The sequence below is a fragment of the Python bivittatus genome, unplaced genomic scaffold (assembly GCF_059951505.1).
Source record: "Python bivittatus isolate LINGU-HERP-01145 unplaced genomic scaffold, Pbiv_v1 ctg000700_np1212, whole genome shotgun sequence".
NCBI classification, from domain to species: Eukaryota; Metazoa; Chordata; class Lepidosauria; order Squamata; family Pythonidae; genus Python; species Python bivittatus.
In genome coordinates this window covers 105,053,610-105,077,134 of record NW_028277098.1, presented here as the reverse complement: position 1 = coordinate 105,077,134, position 23,525 = coordinate 105,053,610, and the positions used below count along the sequence as shown (strand labels likewise).

Sequence of the window (23,525 nt, the reverse complement as noted above, 5' to 3'; positions counted from 1 at the left end):
CCATCAAGCCTGGAGCCTCGATAGTTGTTTCATCTTCCCTGCCTGGAAATGGGCTTGAGGCCGGGCTTGATTTGTTACACGAGTGTTCGCAGCTGCTATGCTATTTCATGTTATTTCTGTTGCTTTTAATTTGGGTTGTTTTTTTACTATGTTTTTATTCTGTTTTTAACCATTAGCCACCCAGAGTCATGTATATGAGATGGGAGGCCATATAAATTTATTAAATCAATCAGTCAATCAATCAATATTGTATAGTGGACTATTTTTAATAATTGATGGTTCAAGTAAGTTAAGAAATGCTATATTGATTCAGTCACAATTTCTGATCATGCAGGTATCCAAATAGCCATGTACTATCACTGCCTTTATGGGAAAAAGCTCCCATTAGGAGGTAGTATCTTTACAGGTAGTCCTCATTTAGTGGTTATTCAGTTACGACGGTGATGAAAAAGTAACTTTACAACCAATCCTTGCATTTAAGATCTTCGCAGGTCTGTAAAGCAAAAGAAACCTGAAGCAAGATCAAAAGCACAGTTGTGGTTTCACTTAGCAACCGCTTTACTTAATGACTGAGTTGCCAGGCCCAATTGTGGTCACTGAGTGAGGATTATCTGTATGGTGTTACTAAAATGATACACAGATACATTTTTCTTGATATATAGTTACATTTAAAAAAAAACAAAGGTATCACCCTATGTGAGGAGTGCTCAGGATGCACTGAAAGCAGTTATGTTAGTAGCTTCTGCCTCTTGGAGGAAAAATGACAGTCACAGTGTAAGAATGAGAAAAGGAAGCAAACCCAAGCCCCCAAACATAACCTCAGCAAAGTGCCTCATGAGAGTCTCCTTCACGAAGTGGTAAAATAGGGGCTAGACGACACCGCTGTTAGGTGGACTCACAGTTGGCTGAACAACCTCACCCAAACATTGCTCCTTAATGACTCTAGTTCAGTTTGGAGGGAAGTACTGAGAGGAATCCCACAGGGTTCTGTCCTGGGCCGTGCGCTATCCAGTATCTTTATCAATGGCTTGGAGGAGGGAGTTGAGAGGGCACGTAGGAAGTCTGCTGATGATACAAAACTAGAAAGGGTAGTTAATACTTTAGAGGACAGAGAAGTTTCAGAAAGATCTAGGCAAGCTTGAGCAATGGGCTGCAATGAATAGCATGGAATTGAAAGTGAGAATTGTCAAGTTCTGCATTTGGGCAGGAAAAATGAAAGTGCACTTGTAAAGTGGGGGATACCTGGCTTGGCATTAGTACCTGTCAAAAGAATCTGGGTGCTCTAGTAGATCACATGAGCCAGCAGTGTGAGGCAGCTGCTAAAAAGGCCAACACTACCTTGGGATACACTAGCAGGAGCAGAGAGTCTGTTTTTTAAAAAATAGGTGTTTTTTAATTAGATATTTTTTCAATACAATAGAAGTATACAAAATTAAAAGTAAAAAGAAAGAAAACAGAATTATGACTTCCGCCCTTCTATCAGTAGTTGCCATCTTACTCTTTCCCCTCCCTCCTTAACCCTTCGTGGTCCCCACATCCAGAGGTCATCAATTCAACAGAAAGTCCATAGAAGGCACGTAAGTGCAGGAGCGGAGCCCGGACCAGTGACGGCTAGCGCACGACACGCGTGTCAAATGCGACACGCCAGCGCCCGACAGCAACTATTCTCCCTATTTGAGTTACCAAAGGAACTGAGTTTGTTCTTCTCGCATTTCATTTTTGTAATTATTTGGCGTTTCTTTACGTAACGCACAGCACCACACACGCGTGGACGGTGCTTTTTTAAAATAACGGGGAAAGGACCGCCTCTCTCTTGCTCGGCGGGGCGGTGGCGGGGCGGGACGCGCCGAACAGGCCCCCGCTCGGTCCTGCGCTCCGAGCCTTCCGCGGGCTCCGCGCGCGGACCCTTTCCCGGGAGGAGGGCGCGGGCCTCTCCGCCCAGAAAACGCGCCGCTGCGGAGACGGCGAGCGAGGCCCGGGGCGAGAGGCCCGACGCAACCGCCGCGCCCCGCCCCGCCCCGCGCGCGTGCGTCTGTCTCTACGGAGCCTCGGCGGGACCTCCGCGGCCAAGATGGCGGCGCCGGCTGCTGCTATGACTCCCGCCGGCGGCGGAGGCGGCGGCTCTTCTCTGGCCGGGTCGGGCAGCAGCAACGGGGCCGGCATGGAGGTGGACGCGGCGGGTAAGGCGGGGCCGGGGCGCCCCGGGGCGGGGGGGCGCGGCTGCGGCGGCCGCCCTGACCGCGCGCGCTCTTCCCCCCCCTCTGGCTGCAGCGGCGCCGGCGGTGATGGCGTCGGGCGTGACGGGCAGCGTGTCGGTGGCGCTGCACCCGCTGGTCATCCTCAACATCAGCGACCACTGGATCCGGATGCGCTCGCAGGAGGGCCGCCCCGTCCAAGGTGAGCGGGCGGCCGGGCGGGCGGGAGGCCCGACGGACTGGCTGGCGGCCTGACGCCCTTCTCCCCCTCGCCAGTGATCGGCGCCCTGATCGGCTGCCAGGAGGGCCGCAACATCGAGGTGATGAACTCCTTCGAGCTGCTGTCGCACGCCGTGGAGGAGAACGTGGTGATCGACAAGGAGTACTATTACACCAAGGAGGAGCAGTGTGAGCAGGGCCGGGCGGGCGGCCGGGCGGGCAGCGGGGCTTGGGAGCTGCCGGTGGAGGCCGGTCTGAGCCGCCTGTCCCTCCCCCGCAGTCAAGCAGGTGTTCAAGGATCTGGAGTTCCTGGGCTGGTACACCACCGGCGGCCCCCCAGACCAGTCTGACATCCACGTCCACAAACAGGTGAGCCCGTTTTCCAATCTGAGAGGGGGCTGGGGAGTTCCCCTGCCGACGTCCCTGAGGGCACCATCTCCTCTTCTACAGGTTTGTGAGATCATTGAAAGCCCCCTGTTCCTCAAGCTAAACCCCATGACCAAGCACACCGACGTGAGTACTTATACCTCCTCCCTGCCTGCCGGAACCCTCCGGCAGCTGCCTCTGTGTCAAGCAAGGGCCCAACAGTGAGCTATGCGCACTCTCTTCCCTTAGCTGCCCGTCAGCGTCTTTGAGTCCGTGATCGACATCATCAACGGAGAGGTAATTCTCGCTGCAGCTTCTGCCGCCTACCCCTTCCAGTGTTCCCGGCAGTCTGGAGCTCTGGGAAGCCTCAGCTCGCGCGTTCTGTTCCATGAGCTGCTTTCGAGTTGGGGAATCGAAAGGGGCGCTCGTGTGCGGCCTGACCGTAAAGGGGCTTCCATTCCATCATCTAGGAACTCTGCTCATTTCTCCTCTCCCTTTGCTTCAAGGCCACAATGTTATTTGCGGAGCTGACATACACACTGGCCACAGAGGAGGCTGAGCGCATTGGAGTTGATCATGTGGCACGGATGACAGCAACCGGCAGTGGGGAAAACTCCACAGGTAAGTTAGGGTGTGTTGAGGGCTGGCATGAGGGGATGAACCTACTGTAGCTGTTGCTGAATATAGATATAGTTTGGCTGGGAGGGGTATAACTTACCCCCAATATTGTGGGGTGGAGATGAGCTGTCGTTCCTTACTGCATTTAAGCCCTTTTGAAATTTCATGCTTCCAGGCATCCACTAAGAGCGTAACTCTGACTTTTTCCCCTTGTTTGTCTCCATAGTTGCTGAGCACCTCATTGCACAGCACAGTGCCATAAAGATGCTTCACAGCCGTGTCAAACTTATTTTGGAATACGTTAAAGCTTCAGAAGCAGGTGAGACAGAGTGGTAGAAACGTAACAGGCAAGCCCAGTCAATGTCCCATCTCTCAAATGGGTAGCCAGTGTTGACCTTCCAATGCATTTCCCCCCCATACAGGTGAGGTACCTTTCAACCATGAGATCTTGCGAGAAGCCTACGCCCTTTGCCACTGCCTCCCCGTACTGAGCACTGACAAATTCAAGACAGATTTTTATGATGTGAGTTCTTGGGAGGGGAAGAGCTCTAGCTTACAGCTGACTAAATGCAGAATGGAGTTGTTCACAGAGGAAGAGGGGACTATTCTCCACGGAAAAGCTGCCATGCTTGAGGTGGACACAAACGGAACACACGGGAGAGGCAAAGGGAATAGTGGCAGCCAACCAAGTGAAACACAGGGAAACAAAAATGTTTCACAAGTTTTCTTAAAGCAGATGGTGCTAAAAAAAACCTCACAGCTGCTTCAGAGCTGTGTGCAATGTAGCCCTGGCCTCTCCCAGCTTTCAGACGCATATTTTGTCTCCTGTCTAGCAATGCAACGACGTGGGCCTCATGACCTATCTTGGCACCATCACCAAGACCTGCAACACCATGAACCAGTTTGTGAACAAGTTCAACATCCTCTACGACCGTCAGAGCATTGGGCGCCGCATGCGCGGACTTTTCTTCTGAGATTTGGTGCTCCCTAATAAAGTGGTTGTGCTGACCGAGATGTTGTGTGTTGATAGGAAGTGGTCCAGAATCACAAGCATGATGTTGTTTCTTCCCGTTAAAAGCCCACCAAGTCCTGCGTTCTCCCTGAAGCACAGCCAGGGACAGTTTAGAATAGATGTTCTGATTTATGATTTTCGTATTCCATCCATGTGCCAAGCGCAGAGTTTATCAGCGAGGAAACAAAAACCTGATGCACAAGAACAGGATGGGAGATACGTAGTCTGGTAATAGTACTTGGGGGAGAAAGAATTTGGACTAATTTGTTGCAAGCTGAATAAGCCAGCAGCGTGACAGGATTGCAAAGAAGGCAAACATCGTTTAGGCTGCATAAACTTTAATATGATTTCCAGATCGCAGGAAATAACTGTAGTCTGCTTTGGTTGACCTCCATGGTTCTGGACACTTTAAACAGTACAGAATCAGAAATTAGAAGATTCAGAGGCAGCAATGATCAATAGATTAAAAACTCGGCCTTAGGTAAAAATTGAAGCAGCCACGTGCTTTCTGCAGCAGATTCCAAATAAATATTAGAGAAACCTTCCTAAGGTAAGGGTAGCTTAACAGCTGCTCAGGCAGTGGGGTGGGTTTCCCTCCATTGAATGTAGTCAGCGGACTCCAGACAAATTGCCTGGCTAGGAGGATTTGAGTTCCTGCACTGAGACAGGGTTGGCCTCAGGAGCCCCTTCCAATTGGATGACTCCATTGTATGTATCTTAAAGGCATACTCTGCCACCAGAAAGAATGTTGGGGGGGACCTCAAATTCTGTTCTCATGGCCAACTCAGTGTAACAGGAAGTTGCCAAAAAAAGAAGCCTTTCTCTCAAGTAATTGCAGTATGGCAAGAGAAACTTAGATGAAAAGCATTTGAAGTTGAAGGAAATCCTCAAATAGAAGTTACTGAGAAACAAACTAAGGAGATGCCATTTTCCTTTCATAAGATTACTTGTATATAAAGTTGGTGTATGAAAACTATAAACTCTGTTGCATGACTAGATCTGATGTACCAGATAGACTTCTGTACACTCTTAAGAGAGTCTAGTACATCCTTTGCACTGCATGGCCAACATGCTGATGCACTATCGGGGCCCAGCCCTCTTTCTCATGGCAATCCTATTTTCCACCTTAGCTGTGCCTCAGTGGTTGTTGCTGGGCTAAGCGAGCCTTGCTCGATTTTCAATTTGCACTTAGTTGACGGCTCCCCAACAATTCTGTTTCGGCTGGGTCGCCCACTCACTGTCTTCACATGCCCAAGGCCACATTCCTGTTTGCCCCCCCACTTCCCTGAGGCTCTTTTCAGGACCGTGACTTCAGAGAGAGTCCGTGATATTTGCAACACGGCTTGGCAGTTGCTGTCTTAAGCATAAACAACAGCTATCTTCCCTAGACTGTCTCTGAAAAAGACACCCCCAAAGATGCAGACAATTTATTGAGAGAATAACAGCTTCCATTTAAGAGCCAGCAGCAGCAGCCACTATGCACCCTAATCAAATAAAAGTGAGGCGGGTCTTTTTCTGGTTCACCTGCCAGATATTGAGTTCCTCATATTCGCTGAGAGCAGCCTGAAACTGGGTGGGGGTGAAGCCCTTTGACACGCAGTGCTGTTCAGCCTCCGTGAGCTGGACAGCGTGAGTACCTCCGGGAGGAACCAGTTCTCGGATAGCTGCAAAAATCAACTCGGAGGGACGCTGCATCCTGTGGGAGTGAACGAAAAGATTATCTCTGTTCCTGTCTCCCCACGCAACAGATTACAAGGGTTTTAAAAGAGCAAAGGCCCTCCCTCACCGGTTTGGTTGTCCCTTGTCTACCAAAAGAGAATCTTTAGACATCTCCATCAGGCGCATTGCTTCATTGACATCTTCCTTCTCAACCATGTCCACACGCCTCAGCCGTGCCTGAACAAGGGAAGGAATTAAAACATTGTCATAATTTAGAGTCTGTCTACACGAAGATGGCTCTAACTGTTCAGATAAACATGACAAAAATCTCCATAGGACATCACTGTCCCACTATGGCATTAGAACATTTCAACCCAAGTTGAAATCTACCTTTTACTTGTTCAGGGCTGGAAGTCATTGCTAGATGTATTCTAATACATTGATAGCAACAGTTCGGAAACGTGGTTAGGAACCTGCAATTTCTATCATCTATAAGCAAATTAAAGAAATTTGGATGATGGTGGATCACTCCACTATTGTCAAAAAGCAGTTTTTTCAAATCTTTAATGCCAGGAAATTGTACTTAATGCAGGCAGTCCTCGGTTAATGATGGTAATTGGGGTTGGGAATTCCATCACTTAGTGACATAGTCATAAAAGCGTAACACGTGACAGGGCTGACTTACAACAGTAGTTCTGGCAGTTCCAGTTGCAATTATTAGCCAAATCCCACATGGTCGTTAGGCGTGACATCACATGACCGCCATTTGTGACCTCCTGCTGCCATTTGTGACCGCCATCGACTTTGCTCGTTGGAAGCCAGCAATGGAGATCACAAATGGCAATCATGCAACCGTGGGATGTTGCAACGTTGTAATTTCAAGCCAGTTGCCAAGCACCTGTATCATGATCACATGACTACAGGGATGCTGCGATGGCCACAACTACAATAAGTCTCCTCATTCACCACTGTCGTAACTTCAAAAGGTCACTGAACAAGTGGTTGCTGAACAAGGACTACCTGCAACTGATTTTACTCATATGTTCTACTAGATCACCCGTGACCCATTGGGTCATCATTTCAGAGATTTCCTTGCCTAAACAGAGAAAATGACCAAGGGCAAAAAAGCAGTGGGAGCATGAGCAACTCACGGCTTGCTGCCAGCTTCCCCATTGACTTTGCTTATGGGGAGCTGGCAGGGAGTGTCAGAAATCTTCCTTCCTTCCTTCCTTCCTTCCTTCCTTCCTTCCTTCCTTCCTTCCTTCCTTCCTTCCTTCCTCCCTCCCTCCCTCCCTCCCTCCCTCCCTCCCTCCCTCCCTCCCTCCCTCCCACATATAACATAGGCTTGCGCCATTTGCCCACTCTTCACTGCCCTCAGGAGAGCCCCGGTGAAGCCACCTCCGCCGCCTCCTCCGCCTCCTCCTCAGCTGACCCACGGAACTGCCTGCCACTTTGCTGGAGGGAGGTGGAACAAAGGGAGCCACAGACTGCGAGGAAAACTGCACCCCTGCTCCTCATTCTGGTGTGTCCCCAAGGCCTCTCTCTCTCAAAGGAAAAAGAGGGCTCGCTCATCAACCACCAGCGCCCACCAGCTAACCCTACCTCACCAGAAGGCATCCAAGTCACTCCCTCATCCTTCCCCCAATGCCCACCATCATTAAGAGATTTCAGATTTCTGCCTTGCTTCCAAAGCAGCCAATCGCCGCTCACCCATCAGGCCTTGCCACCAGCTGACTGAATGCAAGAGACAAAGGGAAGTGGGAAAGAGGATGGGGATACACCCATGACGATCACATGACCTGGGCTGACCGTGGTGGCCCAGCAGCACTGCAGCAGCCAAATTCCCCAAATTTCTATCCCACAGGAGTCACGTGTCCTGGATTTTGAACACATCCTATAAGTTAGCCCATGTGAGGTACCTTGGGTCAAAAATTGTTACCCTATGATGCACTATTTCACCCAGTTGAAGTTACAGACACGAGAGTTTTAGCAGTATATAGACTGATACAAACAATTCATGAAATATTCTGTTGGTTGCAGCCCTAGTTTGATGTATAACAGATAAATATTTTGTACAAAAACTGACTCGATGAAGCTATAAGGTCTGGCTGCTTCTGCAGCATCATAAGCACAATGCTAAGCGGAAAAAGCACTTAGCCAGGTAGGAAAAGAAAATGTTCAAGACAGCCTTTACTACACTGAGATTCAATCTAAGGAACAGCAGCCAGGACCCATACAGAGGTTGCTCACTCCATAGGGTACGAAATGCACAGCCCAACCATTAAAGTTTGAAGTGAAATGAAGCAAGTTCCATCTTTAAAGCCAATCTTCTTTGCAATGCACCTTTGGGCACAAAACTAATTTCATAATGGCCTCAGGTTTTATGGAACAGCTCGCACGTCACACATACAGAGTACAATCCTCAGCGGCTATGTGCACACCCACAGAATAGAAGGATGCAAAAACTGAAGTATAAATGGCACCGGACTCCAGTGAGCAGCCAATGAGAATTCATTTGGAACAGAAATAGCAACCTGATATATTTGGACTACAACTCCCACAATCCACTGCCAGTACTCATGCTGGCTAAGTTTACACCAAACCATGGCATCAGATCGTGTATTCCTTGAGGAACAGGCCCTTTGCTCCCAGACAGTTTTCACAGGAATAACTGTTGGTAACAGATTTTGGGGATTGCACGGTTTTTCCCAACAGAGCAACTTTGCAACTCCCCCTTGAGAATCTGCTTTGCGCAGCCCCACCACACAGAGGGCTATACCACCACCATTTTAGGCAACAATCTGTACTGAGTCCTCTTCAAGACCCAGTCTATCCACACCATTTCCAAGCCTCCTCTGCAGTCAGAGGCTAGCTCCCAATCTCTGTTCTGAAATGGAGGGCTACCGATTCCTTCTCTCCACTTTGCTCACCAGGGCAGTGGCCAGGCGAAGGATACCCAGTAAGGTGCGGGCTGAGGTGTAGGTGGTATCCTTGTTGGCCCGGGCCTCCTTCCGCATCTCCACGTAGGCTGCCGTGATATAATCTGCCAGGGATTCTGGCACAGCCGGTTGCTTTCGCTTGCACGTGGCCACATATCGCCTGTGGAGAGACCGAGGGAAAAGAACCTGATCGAGAGAATGCCAGGCAGGCAGGCAGGCAGGCAGGTCACTGTCACAGCCTCCCTTCCCAAGTCAACTGGCAGCAACAAAGCAAGTCTTCACCTACTCACCTCATCAGGCCCATGTCCAGCTGCTGGAACTGGCAAGGCGGCTGCCGGCTGTGCTGGTGTACGTAAGTGATGTGCTGGGCCAGACTGTGGAAAACACACCCCTTTTTAACAAACCAGAGGGACAGAGCTGGGGGAGGAGAGTCTCCTTCCCCCTGGAGAGGAGAGGGGCTGCCAGAGGGGCAAGCATCTTTCTCTCACCGTAGGTCGTTGTCCCGGTCAGGCCTATCCTGGATCAACCAAAGCAAATCAAATCGAGAAAGTAGGGCTGCAGGCAGCTGGATATTCTGCTCCAAGCTGCGTTTGGGATTGTAACGTCCGTAGGCAGGGTTAGCAGCTGCCAAGATGGCACAGCGGGCATTCAGCGTGGTCAGGATGCCTGCCTTTGCAATGGAGAGGGTTTGCTGTTCCATCACTTCGTGGATAGCTGTGCGATCAGACTCCAGCATCTTATCAAACTCATCAATGCAGCACACACCCTGGTCAGCCAACACCAGGGCTCCACCTTCCAAGGTAAGCTCTCCAGTCAGTGGATCACGCAAAACAGCAGCTGTCAGCCCCACACCAGAGGACCCTCGACCTGTGGTATACTGACCTGCAGGAATGGGGCAGAAAGCTTTGTACAAGGAAACTGATACAAGAGCCCCGCTTAGGGAGTGAATCCCGACAAAGCCGATCATCTCAATTTCTCCCTCTCCTCTCCTCTCCGCCACCAATGCTGAGCGGAGGTGCTTTATTTTTATGCCCCTCAGGAATATCCAGAGGATCCTGGCTGACCACTCTCGGTATCTGGATACCGGATACACACACACACGTTTGATCCAGTAAGTCTTTCCGTAGTTTTCTTTAAGTCAGAGCCTCAACAAAATTTCCCCAGTCCCCAAGGCCAACCTATCTTCCTCCCTGACAGAAGCTAGACAGCTCTGATATCCATTTGTTCCTAGAGGATGGCCATCCAGCAGATGCACCAGCCAGCTGGTCAGCTCTGCAAACCCTGGCAATCAGCCAGCAGATCACGTCTCCTTATTACAAACTCACTGCGTGGTGCTAGCCGGGTGATGTAAGACAGCAACTGAGACTTGGCTACGCCAGGATCCCCCATGAGGCAAATGTTGATGTTCCCTAGGCAAAGCAGAGAAGTAGGGGCCTTGTTATTTGGACCAAGCCCTGAAAGCATCACAGGTTAAAAAGAAACTTTGGAGGAAGAACTGGGCTGACACCCATCTCCCCATCACTTTTTTGGAGCAATATTAACACTGGAGTCAAAGCTAAGGAACGTTGAGGATGGGAAAGCACAGGAAAGATGGGTGAGAACAGGATTAATTTTCTGCTTCTGCGAGCTGCTCCTAGCCACAGAACTTACCCCGGATCTTCATACCCCGTGGATTCTGGTCTACACCTCCCACCAGCAGCAGCAGCAGGGCCTTTTTCACATCCTCATGGCCATAGATCTCAGGGGCAATGGAGCCTGCCAGCTTATCATAGAAATCCTCCTCTGTAAGAAGCAGATGACAGTGTGTATGTGCACATGGCAGTGTGCAAGGCTGATACAGAAGGGAGATGGACAGCTTATTCCTCTTCTAGAGGATCAGCCTTGTAAACAATTCAGCAGGTGCTGAGCCAATGAGTGTCCAGCCTCCAACTGTGGGAAGGCAAACATCCCAGAAGCTCACAAAGGGGTTGTTAAATACAGCTTTCAGTCGTCAGCAGGGGCTCAAAACCTTCAGGGTGTTACTAAGGTTACTCTTCTTAGCCCTGCAATGACCCACTGCTACCCCTGCAAGGTTAACACACAGACCACAGGGCACTGAATGTGTGGCAGGTCCTTTGAGCAACTTTTAAAGTCCAGTTTTCACAATATGGCCAGACAACAGAAGAGTGCAGGAGACAAAATGCAGATGCTGACAAATGCAAAGATATGCTTCAATCATTGTTTCAATCAGAATCAAAAATAAAAATAAGATTCCCTCAGGCGCTAGGCAATGTACAGCTAGATGTTGGACTATGATGGCTAAGATAGATGTTAGACTACGAACAGGTAGACCCAGGTTCAAGTCCATTGTCAGCCACAGAAGCTATCAGGGTGACTTTGGGCCAGTCGTCTCTCTCAGCCCAACCAACCTCACAGGGTTGTTATTGTGGGGAAAAATTGTACAAGTGTGAGGTCCTGGAAGAAAAAAGAATATACAACTAACAAACAAGGAAATAAAATGTAATCAAATCGCTAGGCACAGTGTGAAGTATAAAACAAGTGATAGCCTTAAAACTCTTTCATTAGAAACCTTTTTCGGGGGGGGGAGGAAAAAAAGAATCCTACCTGTAATCTGCCGCAGTTCTTCTTCGGTGAGTTCTGCTTCCCCCAGTTCCTCCTGTTCGCTCTTGCTCATACAAATAATATGATGGGCCTCCAGGTACGTGTCTGAGAGAAGGCCCTGGGGCACAGCAAGTGATACGCTCAGCTCCAAGTCCGGCCCATATCCTGCCCCACCCCCAGTCCCAGCTGAATTCCTACCTGCAAGAGCTGCCGGAAGCCAGTCTGCCGCACAGGAAGAAAGATGCCAGTGACACTAACGTGATCACCTGGCTGTACGAGACGTGTGTTCTCGCCTTGCACACTGACACTGATGGAGCGTGGCAAGTTCCCCACTGGCACCTGGTCGCTCTGCAAGCAATAAAGGCAATCCCACACAAAACATAAGGCCTGCATCCCCAAACCACTTTTATTTTTTCCACGCTTAGTTTCACTTCCACTTTAGCAAATTCCAGGCTATTTGGGAGCACTAAAGAGGCCACCTGGCCTGGGGATCTGGTAATGCGGGTACGGAGCCCTGCAAAGCGGCTGTGTTGCTAGGAAAATTAAGGATGCTCTCCCGCAGATTGCCGGGGGGGGGGCAGTATGGTTTTTTGTTTTTAAGTTTTCTAATTTATTTTTGTTATATTTTTTATTACTTTGTTGTATTATTTTGCGTTTTTAACTTTGACGCCACTCAGAGTCACGTAAGTAAAATGAGCAGCTATATAAATTTACCAAATAATTTTATTTATGTATTGGTCCTTTGAGTCATTGTTGACTCCTGACAACTACCTGGACTAGTCCCTGCAGTTTTCTTGGCAAGATTTCAGAAATGGTTTGCCATTGCCTGCTTCTTAGGGGTGAGAGCATGTGACTGGCCTAAGGTCACCCAGCTGGCTTTGTGCCTAAAGCGATACTAGAACTCATAGCCTCCCGGTTTCCAGCACAGTGCCTTAATTGCTACACCAAACTGGTTCTAAATAAATAAATATATAAACTCCATTTTTCATTAAGCCCAAAGCCAGTGACAGTTTGTTTTTGGCTGATAAAAGATACCACTGATCTTTGGTCATGGCTGATTGAACAAAGCTAAAGGAATTACACATCTGAGGGCAGGAGGTAGATGTTTGCCAAGTAAGAAATCACTGTCCCTAATTATGGATCATATTGTCAAGTAGCAAAATTGGCACAGTGGTACCAGAACTGACACGATAGGATGAGCTGACCTATTCAAGCTTTCTGCTTCCCTTATAAAGCCCTGTCACACACCCCAGTATGGACACGCTTTCTGACTCATCAACCTACAACACTTAAACTTATTTAACTCCATTGTGATTCTGGGTCATGTAATACTAAAACAATTCAAAAGATACAAACAAAAGAACAGCAGCTACAGAACCCTGCCAATATTTAGGCAGAGCCATAAAGGGCCTGCCATTCCAACCTACAACCTGGGCGAGAAGGAAATTTTAAGGACTCTTTTAAACAAATCTCTGGGGGGATGTTGTTCCAGAGACCATCACTTAGGTGGAAAGACCATGTTTCTTGAATTCATTATGGAATAGCGGAAGTTCAAACTTCAATTACTTTTCAGATTCATTGCAAACTGCCCCCAATAACTTGGAGTTGGGTAGACATGTTCCTAATTCTGGCCCTAAAATCTCTTTACTCAGAGGTGCTGCCCCAAGCCCTGCAAACCATGCTGTGTATTTTAGAGGATCAATACTTCCCCTCAGAGAAGCAGTGCAACGTAGTGATTAAGGCACTGGACTAAGAACTGGGAAACCATTTCGTCCTCTCTTAGGCACAGAAGCCAGATGAGCGACTCAGACCAATCGCTTGTGGCCGGTCTTAATCAGCATAAGGCTCTGCAACAAGTTAGCTGATAAATACCAGCCCCCCCATTGCATCAGGCAGCAGTAGCTTTGCTACATGAACTGCAGCAAGCACAGTGCAAAACAAGAGAACTCTGCAGCGAAGCAAAAGACAAGCACTAGGAACAGCAATACCTCTCCTCAGCATTGGCTTCATCCCAGGTCGGTTACCTGCTCTATTGCGAGAAGTAAAGAAAGGCACAAATCCACAAAAGCCATTATCAGACCTCTCCCAAACTCACGTGCTCCTGTATTTTTAGCTCCTGATATTTGATGAACTTGGAGCCTCTGCTCTGCAGATAGAGGCGGCCGCCAGCTCGGTTGGTCTGGCATTCCCGGCTAGGGCACATCAGCAGAGGCATGAAGCTGGAGGACTGTATCTGGGAAGAAAGCGCAAAGAATAACAGGAAGGCCACACGGGCGAGGTAGCGGGCACCGCAGGGATCCCGCAGCACAGGCCACTCGCTCACCGGCTGGTAGGTCTCCGCACCGCACTGATCGCAGCTGTAGGTGGCCACCACCATACGAGGCTTCACCTCAGAGACGCGGGTGACGATGCCCCGGACGGTCACCAGCTTTCCGATGGCGTCAGCCTTCACCTCCCGGATCACCCGGGCCTTGGCGCTGGAGGGCGCTTTGAAGTACAGCTCGCTGCCGGGGCAAGGGCGAAAGTGAGTCCGGGCCGGGCCGGCTCGGCTCCCGGCTCTCGCCAGCTGCGAGGTCGGGCGGGCGGCCTTCCCGGCGCCCGCCCTCCCGGGGCCCCCGCCCCTTCCCCGGAAGCGGCTCACAATCTGCGCAGGAGCTCCGCCGGGAACTGGTTCTGCGGGTCGCGGGGCTGCCCGGGCTCCCGCGCGCGTCCCTCCATCAGCAGCCGGTGCTCCAGGTAGACGTCCAGCGCGTCCCGCGGCGCCACCTACGGGCGGGCGGGAGAGGCCCCGTTAGCCGCGGGGTCGGGGGCGATCCCGGCCCCCTCCCCTCCACTCCCCGCCGCTCACCTCGCGGCGGCGGTAGCGCGGCAGCAGTTCCCAGACGGCGTCGGCGAAGACGCGCTCGTAGCGCTTGGCGTTCTCGCAGGCGGCGTCCAGCAGCGCCGGGTCCTCCTCGGCCACGTCGTCCAGGTCCACGTAGAGGGCCGTCTGCTCGCGCTGCGCCAGCCGCTCCTGCCGGGAGGGAGGGAGGGAGGGGCAGCGTGAGGGTCGGGGGACGCGCGGGCCCGGCCCGGCCCGGCCCGCCCGGCCACCCCCCCTCCCGTGGCTCACCAGCTGCTCCCGGTACGGGAACGTCTTGCCCGGGCCCTGCCGCCGGAAGCCTTCCAGGAAGGCCTGCGCCCGCGCTGCGGGGAGAAGGGAGAGGGGTCAGCCACGCCGGGGGCGGGGGGGAGGCGGCCCCGGCCCCGGCCCCGGCCCCGGCCCCGGCCCCGGCCCTCACCGCGCTCCTCCGCGTAGTCCCGGCCCTTCCCCGCCATCGCGTCGCCCTCGTCTTCCCTTCCCGCCGCCTCAGAAATGGCGCCAAAGCTGAGCGCCGCGCCCGCCCGGCCAATCGCGGCGCCAGCCGCCGCCCCTCCCCGCGCGGCCGATCGGCGCACGCGCGGGGCCCGGGGGTGGGCGGGCGAGCCGGCGCGCGTGCGCAGGGCCGCGGGGCGCTTCCCGGTTCCTCTCGCCGCACCGCGATGCTGCCGCAGGTGTTCGTGCTCTCGTCCCAGGGCGACCGGCTCCTCTACAAGGACTGTATCCTCCGCCGTCGGGGGGGGCGGCGCGGGGCGGGGCGGGGCGGGGGCGGGTGGTCCAACCGCGGCGGGGCGCTCCTTGACTGGCTCCCCGCAGTCCGCGGCGACGGCAGCGCCGACCTGGTGGAGACCTTCGCCAGGAGGATCGCGGCGCTGCCCGCCGACCAGGCGCCCGTCTTCATGGTAGGGGGCGGGGGGGGCGGGGGCCGCGTCCCGCGCCGCGTCCCGCGCCGCGTCCCGGCTCACGCTCCCGTCTCCCCCGCAGGAGGCCGGCCTGGGGCTCCACTTCGCCCACGTACGCCACGCCGGGCTCTACTTCGTGGGCACCCTGCTGCCCGACGCCTCGCCCTTCGTCGCCGTGGAGTTCCTCGCCAGGTGGGCGCGGGGGGCGGGTGGGCGCGGGGGGCGGGTGGGCGGGCGGCGGGAGCTCCGGGGGCTGACGCCCGCTGTGCCCCTCGCAGGCTGGTGGCGCTGCTGCGGGACTACTGCGGCCGCCTGGACGAGAAGACCGTCGGCCTGAACTTCGCCCTCATCTCCGAAGTGCTGGACGAGCTGCTGGTGGGTCGCCGGCGGGCGCGGGGCCTCGTAGGGTAGGGCCCCGCGTAGCTCGGGGTTGACCTCGGGGTTCCCTCGGCGGTTTTCTCGGAGAAAACTCAGAGCAGCTTTCAAGCTCGGAGGACCCCGAGGACTCCACGCCTATACACCCGGTGCACCCGGTCTTCCGTCCGCCCCGCCTAGGATTATGGTTACATCCAGACCACCGCCCCGGAAGTCCTGAAAAGCTTCATCCAGATGGACCCGGTGCTCAGCCAGCCCTTCAGCCTCTTCGACCTCAGCACCGTGGGCTTGGTGAGTGGGCGCTGGGAGTCCAGGAAGGCCTCTTGCTTGAACCCCTTTGATGTGCCCCGGGAGAAGTAGTTGGGGGGCGCGAGTCCAGCCTTGGCCTCTGGCTGGCAAGCCTTTGTTTTCCCCGGAGGGACCCCTTCTCCGCATTCACGCGCACATCCTCAGAGGTACATGGGAAAGGTCCTGCCTCATCCGCCAGCCAGCCTTGTAGCGCTTGCTTCTCGAGACCAGCCACAGAGCCGCGGGTGGAAGGAAGACCGAGGTTGGTCGTGGTCTGCTCTTGTGTTTGTTCACGGATCCTAAGCTCTGGAGGGTGCTTCCTTAGTAGTTGCGTATACCCGTGTTTTCCCGCTCTCAGTTAAGGAACCAAGATTTTCTTCGCTCGAGCCCTTTGAGGTATTATAATAAGTTACATTCCTTCTCTCTATTATGAGTGATTTGCGTGGTTTTAGATTGCTAGTTGTGTTCAGTGTCTTGTAGGTGAAAAGGTGAGGTAAGGCTACATCAGAACGCACGGACCTCCAAGTTACCTTCTAGGATTTCTTGTTCTTCTTCCTCCTGAGCCCATCTCCGAGAGCCTGAGTACATAGCGGTACTGTTTTTCCCATTCATTTCACAGTTAGTCTGTAAGGAAACAGGAGGTTTGTTTTTCATTTTACAATATCAAGGAAAGCCCCATTATAAAGTTGATGCGCTTGGCCCTACTAACTTTAGATATAGTACAAAGATGATTATTTTATCTGTGTTCTTAATAATTTCCTCATGGCCCCACATTTCTGCTGTTTTATGTGATTTCAGTTTGGGGCTGATACGCAACAGAGCAAAGTGGCCCCCAGTTGTGCAGCTGCTCGTCCGGTCCTAACGCTGCGGGGGGAGCAGGTAAGATCTTCTTCACCCTTGATCTTCTAGTTTCCAGTCTGTTGTCAGTCCCATAAAGCCTCTAAAGGTGTTGATTGAAGGAGGCACTAGTCAGATAGCATGATGGGTTAGGGTGGAAGAGGTCATGAGCTGAGGTCCAGTCTCCAAAGCCCCACAAAAAGTGTGGAGAGGAATTACATAAATTGTATTTAATTTCAAAACTCTCCCAATCCTACCAATTTGGGGCATCTTCACCTCATCTCAGATGTCACACAAATGCCAAATCTGGCCCTTATCCTAAAAACAGTTCACAGAATCAGAAACTCTTCAGAAAAGAATGACTCCATCCTGCTCCATTGTCAGATCTCTTGATGAGGAATGGAAAGGAGCTGCGATTTATGCTCTGCCATCTGTTTAGAGTCCACCCCACAAAATCATATGGCCCGAGGTCCCAGAAAGAAATATATTCACCCACTCTGCAGGAGTTAGAGAGCGTGCACCGCCTCCTCGAGCAACCATTGTAGTGCAGCTTCACCATTTACCTTGGCATGGGCAAAGCAACAAGTCCCCTGGAAACTCTGGTGGCATGGCCTTGGGTCCCTGCGCGCAAGGAGGTTTAGGGAATGGGATGGTGCCTTCTTTTCTTCTCCAGATTTCACAGCCTGAGGTTTTCCTGGATGTGGTAGAACGACTCACAGTCATCATTGCTGCCAACGTGAGTCAGAAAGTACTTGGAGAACCTTTTTGTTTTCTTTAAAATCCACGGTCCTTTTCAGGATGGGAAGGTTGAGGGTTGTCTTTTCCTCTTCCAGGGCACTCCCATGAAAACTGACATCCAAGGAGAAATCCGGCTCAAGAGCTTCTTTCCTGGTTGCTCTGGTGGGTGGAGGCCGTCATATGTACAGTTATTTTATTTATTTATTTAATTTCTCTCCCCCCCAATGGGGGAACTCTGGCGACTCACACAAAACATTAAAACCATAAATATATATAAATACATAAAACATCAATTTAAAAACATTACTAAAAAAGGAAAAGGAGAATCCAAGAAGATGAAGAATCTGGGGCTGAAGACAGCAGGCCTCTATGGGGCTAGCCATCCCCACGCTTGAAGTATTCCCTCCCCACCCCATGCTGGTTTCTGGGAGGCCTAACGTAAAACAGGGAAATCATAGTTACTTTAGGTCCTGTACTGGTGGTTACCTCTCTGTTTGGACCTGAAGTCATTTCCCCATTTTTCTACTGTATTCACCATCCCCAGTCTGGCAATTAATGGGGCAGAAACCTCTTTAGAGCTTACCTTAATACTATTGATTTTTATATGCTTTAAGAAAGAGTCCCATTAGATAACCGTGCATTTGGAGATTCACGCTGCCGTGGGTGCTTGCTTAGGGCCTCTCCTTAGCTGAAGGAAGCACAGGATTGCCAGCTAATTTAGAATTTGCTGGTCAGATATCAAAGAGGGTGGACGCAGGAAAAGATACCAAGATAACTGCAATTAATGTGTTTATTAATGCAAATCCAGTACTTTCAGTGACAGATTTCTTCTGCAACTCCCACAGTAAGCCAAAGCTTTAGAGGAGAAATTCCATCAGCTCACAAAGGGGTTGCTTTCATTGGGCAAGTTGAAAGCTCAACACCCACGCAGAGCTTAGTTTAGGCACCAGCAAGGAAGGGTTGATGAGGATTAAGCGTCTCTCAGGTATTGGATGCCTAGCTAACGCAAGTGGGGGAAATAACTATCCCGTTGGGGTTAGAGTGGGAAGTTTGTTATCTCACAACTTGTGAGAATAAATAGAAAGTGTTAATTAAAAAATGTGGGTCAATCATAGGACATAGGCAGAGAGGCCCAGACCTGCTTCCTGATCTTTGCTTACATCCTTGAGAAAGACGAGCAGCTTCCTGGGAGGAAAACATTTAGCCACCACTAGCGTGGCCCAGCATGGCCCAGGTTGGGGCCTCGCACAATGTCTTTGGAAATATCACGTGGTAAGAAGGGGCTCAGAAGACGGTCTATGCAGTCCGTGGTGGGAGCCTGCAGGACACGGCGAACAGAGAAGGGCGACAGATTTCACTGGGCTGCCGCTTCCCTTACAGAGATGCGGATTGGCCTCGTGGAGGAGTTCTGCGTGGGCAAGACAGAGCTTCGAGGTGCGTAGCCCCCTTCATTGTGGCTGAGTAATTGCGATGTACCGGGTGGGATTATTACCCCATCAACAACAGGGTGAATCTTAGCCCCAAATGGTCTTAGTTATTATGGGTGAAACTAACTTTCCTAAGGCGGCGGCGGCAGCAGCGTGAGAGGTGAATCCCTACAGCAGGCTACAGAAACGGGCTACCCTGGGAGTGGCCACCAATGTTCCCCCCTCCCTCCCGCAGCTGCATCGGTGGCACTACCCCTAACTGGGCTACCTGTTGCAGCAGTTGCTAGGCTATCGTGACTGTCCCTATTTGATAGGGATGTCCGTGATCGTACACTGCTGGTACTCAGTACTTCCCCCAGAATGGCAGCTGACTGACCGGCCATCTTATTCCAAGTGGATCTTGTAAGCCACCTCTCTGATTGGTCTCGTCCCCAGGTTATGGCACGGCTGTCCGCGTGGATGAGTGTTCTTTCCACAGTTCTGTTAAACTAGATGAATTTGAGTGCAGTCGCATCCTCCGTGTCAGCCCCAGCCAAGGGGAGGTAAGGGCATGGGAACAGATCTGCATGGTTGGAAGAGTGGATAATGAATTATTCCTGAGCATCTCTGATCTGGCTGGGTGAAGATGTCTACCAGGCATTTTGTCATGTTGTATCTGAAGGTCAACCAGAGAGATGGGGACACCAATGTCCTCCCAGATGTCCCTCATCATTAGCCTTGCTGGCTGGAACAGATGGCAGTTGTTCAGCTATTTGTGGAGTTTCACAACCCTCTCCCTCCCCCCCCACATTAATCTGTATTGCAACTCTCTAACAGTCCCATCCATTTCATCAGCTAATCATCCACCAGTCATCCATTTTGTATGTATTGGTATTTGGGACCTGAGCCAGGATTGAGTTCCAATCTGCTATCTGCCTGCTGTCTAGCAATGCCCAAAAGATTTGATCTGGGAGAAGAAAACAAAACGAAAGGGGTTTCAAGAATACTGTTTTCATTCAAGGCAACTGTCAAGATAAAGTACAGGAGATCATGTTAGCTATAGGCCTGCCTGAATTATTGCAACCAGCGTAACCAGCATGACGTGTTTTGAGTCCAAGTTTCTATACTGGATTAGGGAAAACCTCTAATGTTACAGGAGATCCTTCTTTTTTGCTGGCTTTTCATTTGAAATGATGCCTCTAGCACAGGTTATCCTCTGGGTCAGCCAGATGAAAGATTTGTTCTGATAAGAGTGTTTAGTAAAATGCAATTGATAGGAAGGGATCCTTGTGCCCCATTGCTATTGTAAATTGAGACTTATAGAAACAGAATTTTGAAGTTGGAAGGGACTGTCTTTACACTCTGCAGTGTGTAGGAAAACCAGTGAAATCTCTGTAGGTAGATTGTCTCATTCTTGTACAAATCTTCCCATCTAGAGGTTTTCCCTTATATTTAAACAAAATATAAGTAGCTAAAAGTTACATATGGTATGTTATTTCTGGTCCTAATTTCTGTGACCAGAAAATAATTCTTGACCTACCTGTAGCTTCTTTACAGGTAGTCCTCAGCTTATGACCAGAGTTGGGACCAGAACTTCCGTCACTAAGCTATGAGGCCATTGAGTTGTGCCAGATTTTATGACCTTTTTTGCTGTGGTCCAGCTTCCCCCATTGATTTTGCTTGTTGGAAGCCAGCTGGGAAGGTCACAAATGGCAATCACGTGACCCCAGACTCTGCAACTGTTGTAAATACATGCTGGTTGCCAAGTGCTCAAATTTTTATCACATGACCGTGGGGAAGCTGTGACAGTCATAAGTGTGAGGACTGGTCATAAGTCACTTTTTTCCAATGCCATCATAACTTCAAACGGTCATTAAACTAATGGTCGTAAGTCAAGAACTACTTGTATATACCTATCTCCCCTGTGTCTTCTTTTCTAGACTGAATATACCAAGCTCCTTCAGATTGTCCTCAGGTCCCTATGTTACCTTCATTGCCCTCTTCTGAACTGTCTCCAACCTGTCAATGTGCTTCTGGAAATGGAGTGTTCAGAATCATACATAGTACAGTCAGGTCTCTGTATTTGCGAGGGTTTCATGTCAACACTTTGTGTAAAAATATGAAATTCCACAAAAATCTGTACTTTTGCTCAAATAGGCCCAGATGTTTTCTATGTGTGCCTACAGTTAAGTTAGAGTAGCCTAGCATGGGCACACACTACAAAGGTCACAAGCCATCCTACTTGGATGACATTCACTGCAAGACTGAACCTGAGCATTCCGCCATCAGTCAGGGTGAATGCAAGAGCAGCAGCCAAATTTTTAATACAATAAATTTCGCAACCACCCCCAAAAAACATGAACCCATAAATGTGAAGACCCGACTGTACTCCCGTGTCAAGTAGAGAGAATTCATGGTTTCACAGAGCTTTATACAGTACTTCTCTTAATGCAGTCAAGGGCTGCATTAACCCTTCTAGCAGCCATCTCTCACCGTTGTCTCATGTTCAGCTTGTCAGCCACACCCATGGTCTTTCTCTAAGTTTACTGGTGGTGGTTTTAGTGTTGAAATACTATCTGAGTTGGATAATTGGTAAAATTCAAACAGCAGCCATTTAAGCATGTTTGCTTTTTCATTCCTTAGGATTTAACTCTTTAAATTACCTTAGATGCGGATTTTCCCTTAAAATCTGCTCAGAAAACCTCATCAGCAAAATTGCTTTTTTTGAGCAGCTGACTTTGATGCAGTATCAGTTGGCTGATGACATCCCCGCAGCCCTGCCTTTCCATCTGTTTCCCACCATCAGGCATGATTCCTGTGGCCGGTGAGTGACAGCGCGCTGTGTCCGCGGGGCTTTTCAAAATGCCAAGCCAATATGGGCTCGTCGTCCTCCTCCCACCTTTTTTTTCCTTTGCAGGGTGCAAGTTTATCTCAAGCTTCGTTGTGACTTACTTCCCAAAAGGTAAAAAGCCCCTTATTGTGTTCTGAGTGGGGGAAAGAGACTTAAGCCTCTGTCTCTCAGCATAACATTCTAATTTTTTGCAGCCATGCTGTCAACATTCACATCCACCTCCCTGTGCCCAAAACCACACTGAGGTGAGTCAGCCGTCGGCCTTCTGTTGTGCAAGGTGAGGCCCTCACTGCTGCCCAGTCCAAGACTGCTGGATCTTCTTCTCTTCCTTTCCAGCTTTTCTCAGGAGTTGAGCAGCCCTGAACAGACAGCCATCTTGCAGCCCACCACCAAGTCTATTGAGTGGATTGTCCCCCGAATCCAAGGTGGCACCCAACTTTCTGCCATGTTTAAGGTAAAGAGCAATCAGGTTTCAGCAGCACAACGCTTAGGGAAGGAGGTGCCGCAGCAGAGCTCTCAAGGGTTCCTTGGTGGGAAGGATGAGGGACTGGGCACCCACTCCTTGTCCTGAGAGAGTTTGATTTCTCCTTCGGCAGCTGGAGGTTCCAGGGCTAACCCAGGCAGGACTACGTGAGCTTGGTCCCGTCAACCTATCTTTTGAGATGCCAGCCCACACCTGTTCTGGGCTACAAATCCGCTTCCTGCGTTTCACAGGACCACAACCTACTCTTCCTCATCGCTGGGTGAGGTATGTGACCCACAGCGAGTCCTATGTGGTCCGACTCAATGCAGGATAGGCTACTTCCTTGTTATTCTAAATTAAACAGCTTTATTTTTTAACCAGTAAGTAAACAGCCAAAGCCACAAAATTGGATAACTGGGGAACATCCTGCATGAACCCCATTAAACAGGAGCGCAGACCAAGCAAGAAAACAAATTCTATGCAGCAGAAAACATTCCTGAAAAAACAAGGCACAGAATGAAGATACTCAGCAGGGAATCTGAGTCTAAAACTTTCTTCTGTTGGAACTGGCAGCCCCATGGTGGGTGTAAGGAAGACCTCTGTGAGATACCACCACGAGCGAAGAACTTCAGGAAACCTGCAGCAAGGGGGGGGGGGAGATCAATAGCAGCCTTTGTTCTGCCACTAAATTTGATGCTCTGAGAAGGCTTTAGAAATGTTCTTGGTGTGCAAAACTCCCCATTAGCCACAAGTGCTGAAAATAACTTTGCATAGCTACTTCAGAGTGTAAACCAAAGCAAAGAGGGGGCCTACCTGTTACTGGAAACCATACTGCAGCCAAGAAACACTGCTTTGATCTAGCAAAGTTATTCCTAGAAAAGGATCCCATCCTCCAATTTCCAAAGAGATTTATACATCTACACACATTTATACCAACCATTCTAAAGCTGCCCACATTAGTGGCCATCACTATATCCTGCCAGCAATGAGTTCCACAGGTTAGTTATGCTGCCTTTGAAGAAGTGCTTCTTTTTTGCCAGTTCCCCCTCTGGATGACCCCTATCCATTTTCTTCTGCTGTACACAATTTTATCCATCTTCAAGCTGCTTTTTTACCCAGCTAACGAGTCCCAAACATTACAGCCTTTCCCCACAGGAAAGCTAAGCAAATTACCTCCCCCTCCTTGCTGTTCTCTG

At 50.6% G+C, this 23,525-nt stretch overlaps 3 protein-coding genes across 6 annotated transcripts; 2 read left to right on the top strand and 1 right to left on the bottom strand.

Moving 5' to 3' along the window:
• The first annotated feature begins 1,846 nt into the window (after nt 1–1,846).
• Nucleotides 1,847–4,410, top strand: COPS6 (COP9 signalosome subunit 6). 2 transcript variants are annotated; one of them, XM_088154356.1, is made up of 10 exons: nt 1,847–2,180; nt 2,272–2,397; nt 2,472–2,603; nt 2,695–2,783; nt 2,865–2,927; nt 3,030–3,077; nt 3,287–3,401; nt 3,625–3,717; nt 3,821–3,921; nt 4,232–4,410. In XM_088154356.1, the coding sequence occupies exons 1-10, from the start codon at nt 2,072–2,074 to the stop codon at nt 4,370–4,372; spliced, it is 1,017 nt and encodes a 338-aa protein (XP_088010482.1). In that variant the 5' UTR covers nt 1,847–2,071; the 3' UTR covers nt 4,373–4,410. The 2 variants fall into 2 exon arrangements, with proteins under 2 accessions (XP_088010482.1, XP_088010481.1); XM_088154355.1 differs by lacking the exon at nt 3,821–3,921 and having other exon boundaries at nt 1,955–2,180.
• MCM7 (minichromosome maintenance complex component 7) lies at nt 4,229–15,026 on the bottom strand. Its single transcript, XM_088154351.1, has 15 exons — nt 14,891–15,026; nt 14,722–14,795; nt 14,458–14,622; nt 14,251–14,375; nt 13,933–14,113; nt 13,705–13,842; nt 11,808–11,957; nt 11,613–11,727; nt 10,659–10,790; nt 10,334–10,417; nt 9,497–9,890; nt 9,299–9,382; nt 9,000–9,168; nt 6,197–6,306; nt 4,229–6,106 (listed from the first exon to the last, which is right to left on the bottom strand). Exons 1-15 carry the CDS (start codon nt 14,925–14,927, stop codon nt 5,899–5,901), a joined length of 2,166 nt encoding a protein of 721 aa, XP_088010477.1. The 5' UTR covers nt 14,928–15,026; the 3' UTR covers nt 4,229–5,898.
• AP4M1 (adaptor related protein complex 4 subunit mu 1) lies at nt 14,996–23,035 on the top strand. Of its 3 annotated transcripts, XM_088154353.1 has the most exons (16): nt 14,997–15,189; nt 15,286–15,371; nt 15,454–15,563; nt 15,650–15,746; nt 15,927–16,037; nt 16,833–16,913; nt 17,545–17,607; nt 17,705–17,771; nt 18,990–19,043; nt 19,472–19,578; nt 21,748–21,839; nt 21,933–21,977; nt 22,061–22,111; nt 22,203–22,320; nt 22,463–22,614; nt 22,711–23,035. In XM_088154353.1, the coding sequence occupies exons 1-16, from the start codon at nt 15,132–15,134 to the stop codon at nt 22,715–22,717; spliced, it is 1,299 nt and encodes a 432-aa protein (XP_088010479.1). In that variant the 5' UTR covers nt 14,997–15,131; the 3' UTR covers nt 22,718–23,035. The 3 variants fall into 3 exon arrangements, with proteins under 3 accessions (XP_088010480.1, XP_088010479.1, XP_088010478.1); XM_088154352.1 differs by having other exon boundaries at nt 14,998–15,189; nt 22,463–23,035; XM_088154354.1 differs by lacking the exon at nt 17,545–17,607 and having other exon boundaries at nt 14,996–15,189; nt 22,463–23,035.
• The last annotated feature ends 490 nt before the right edge of the window (nt 23,036–23,525 follow it).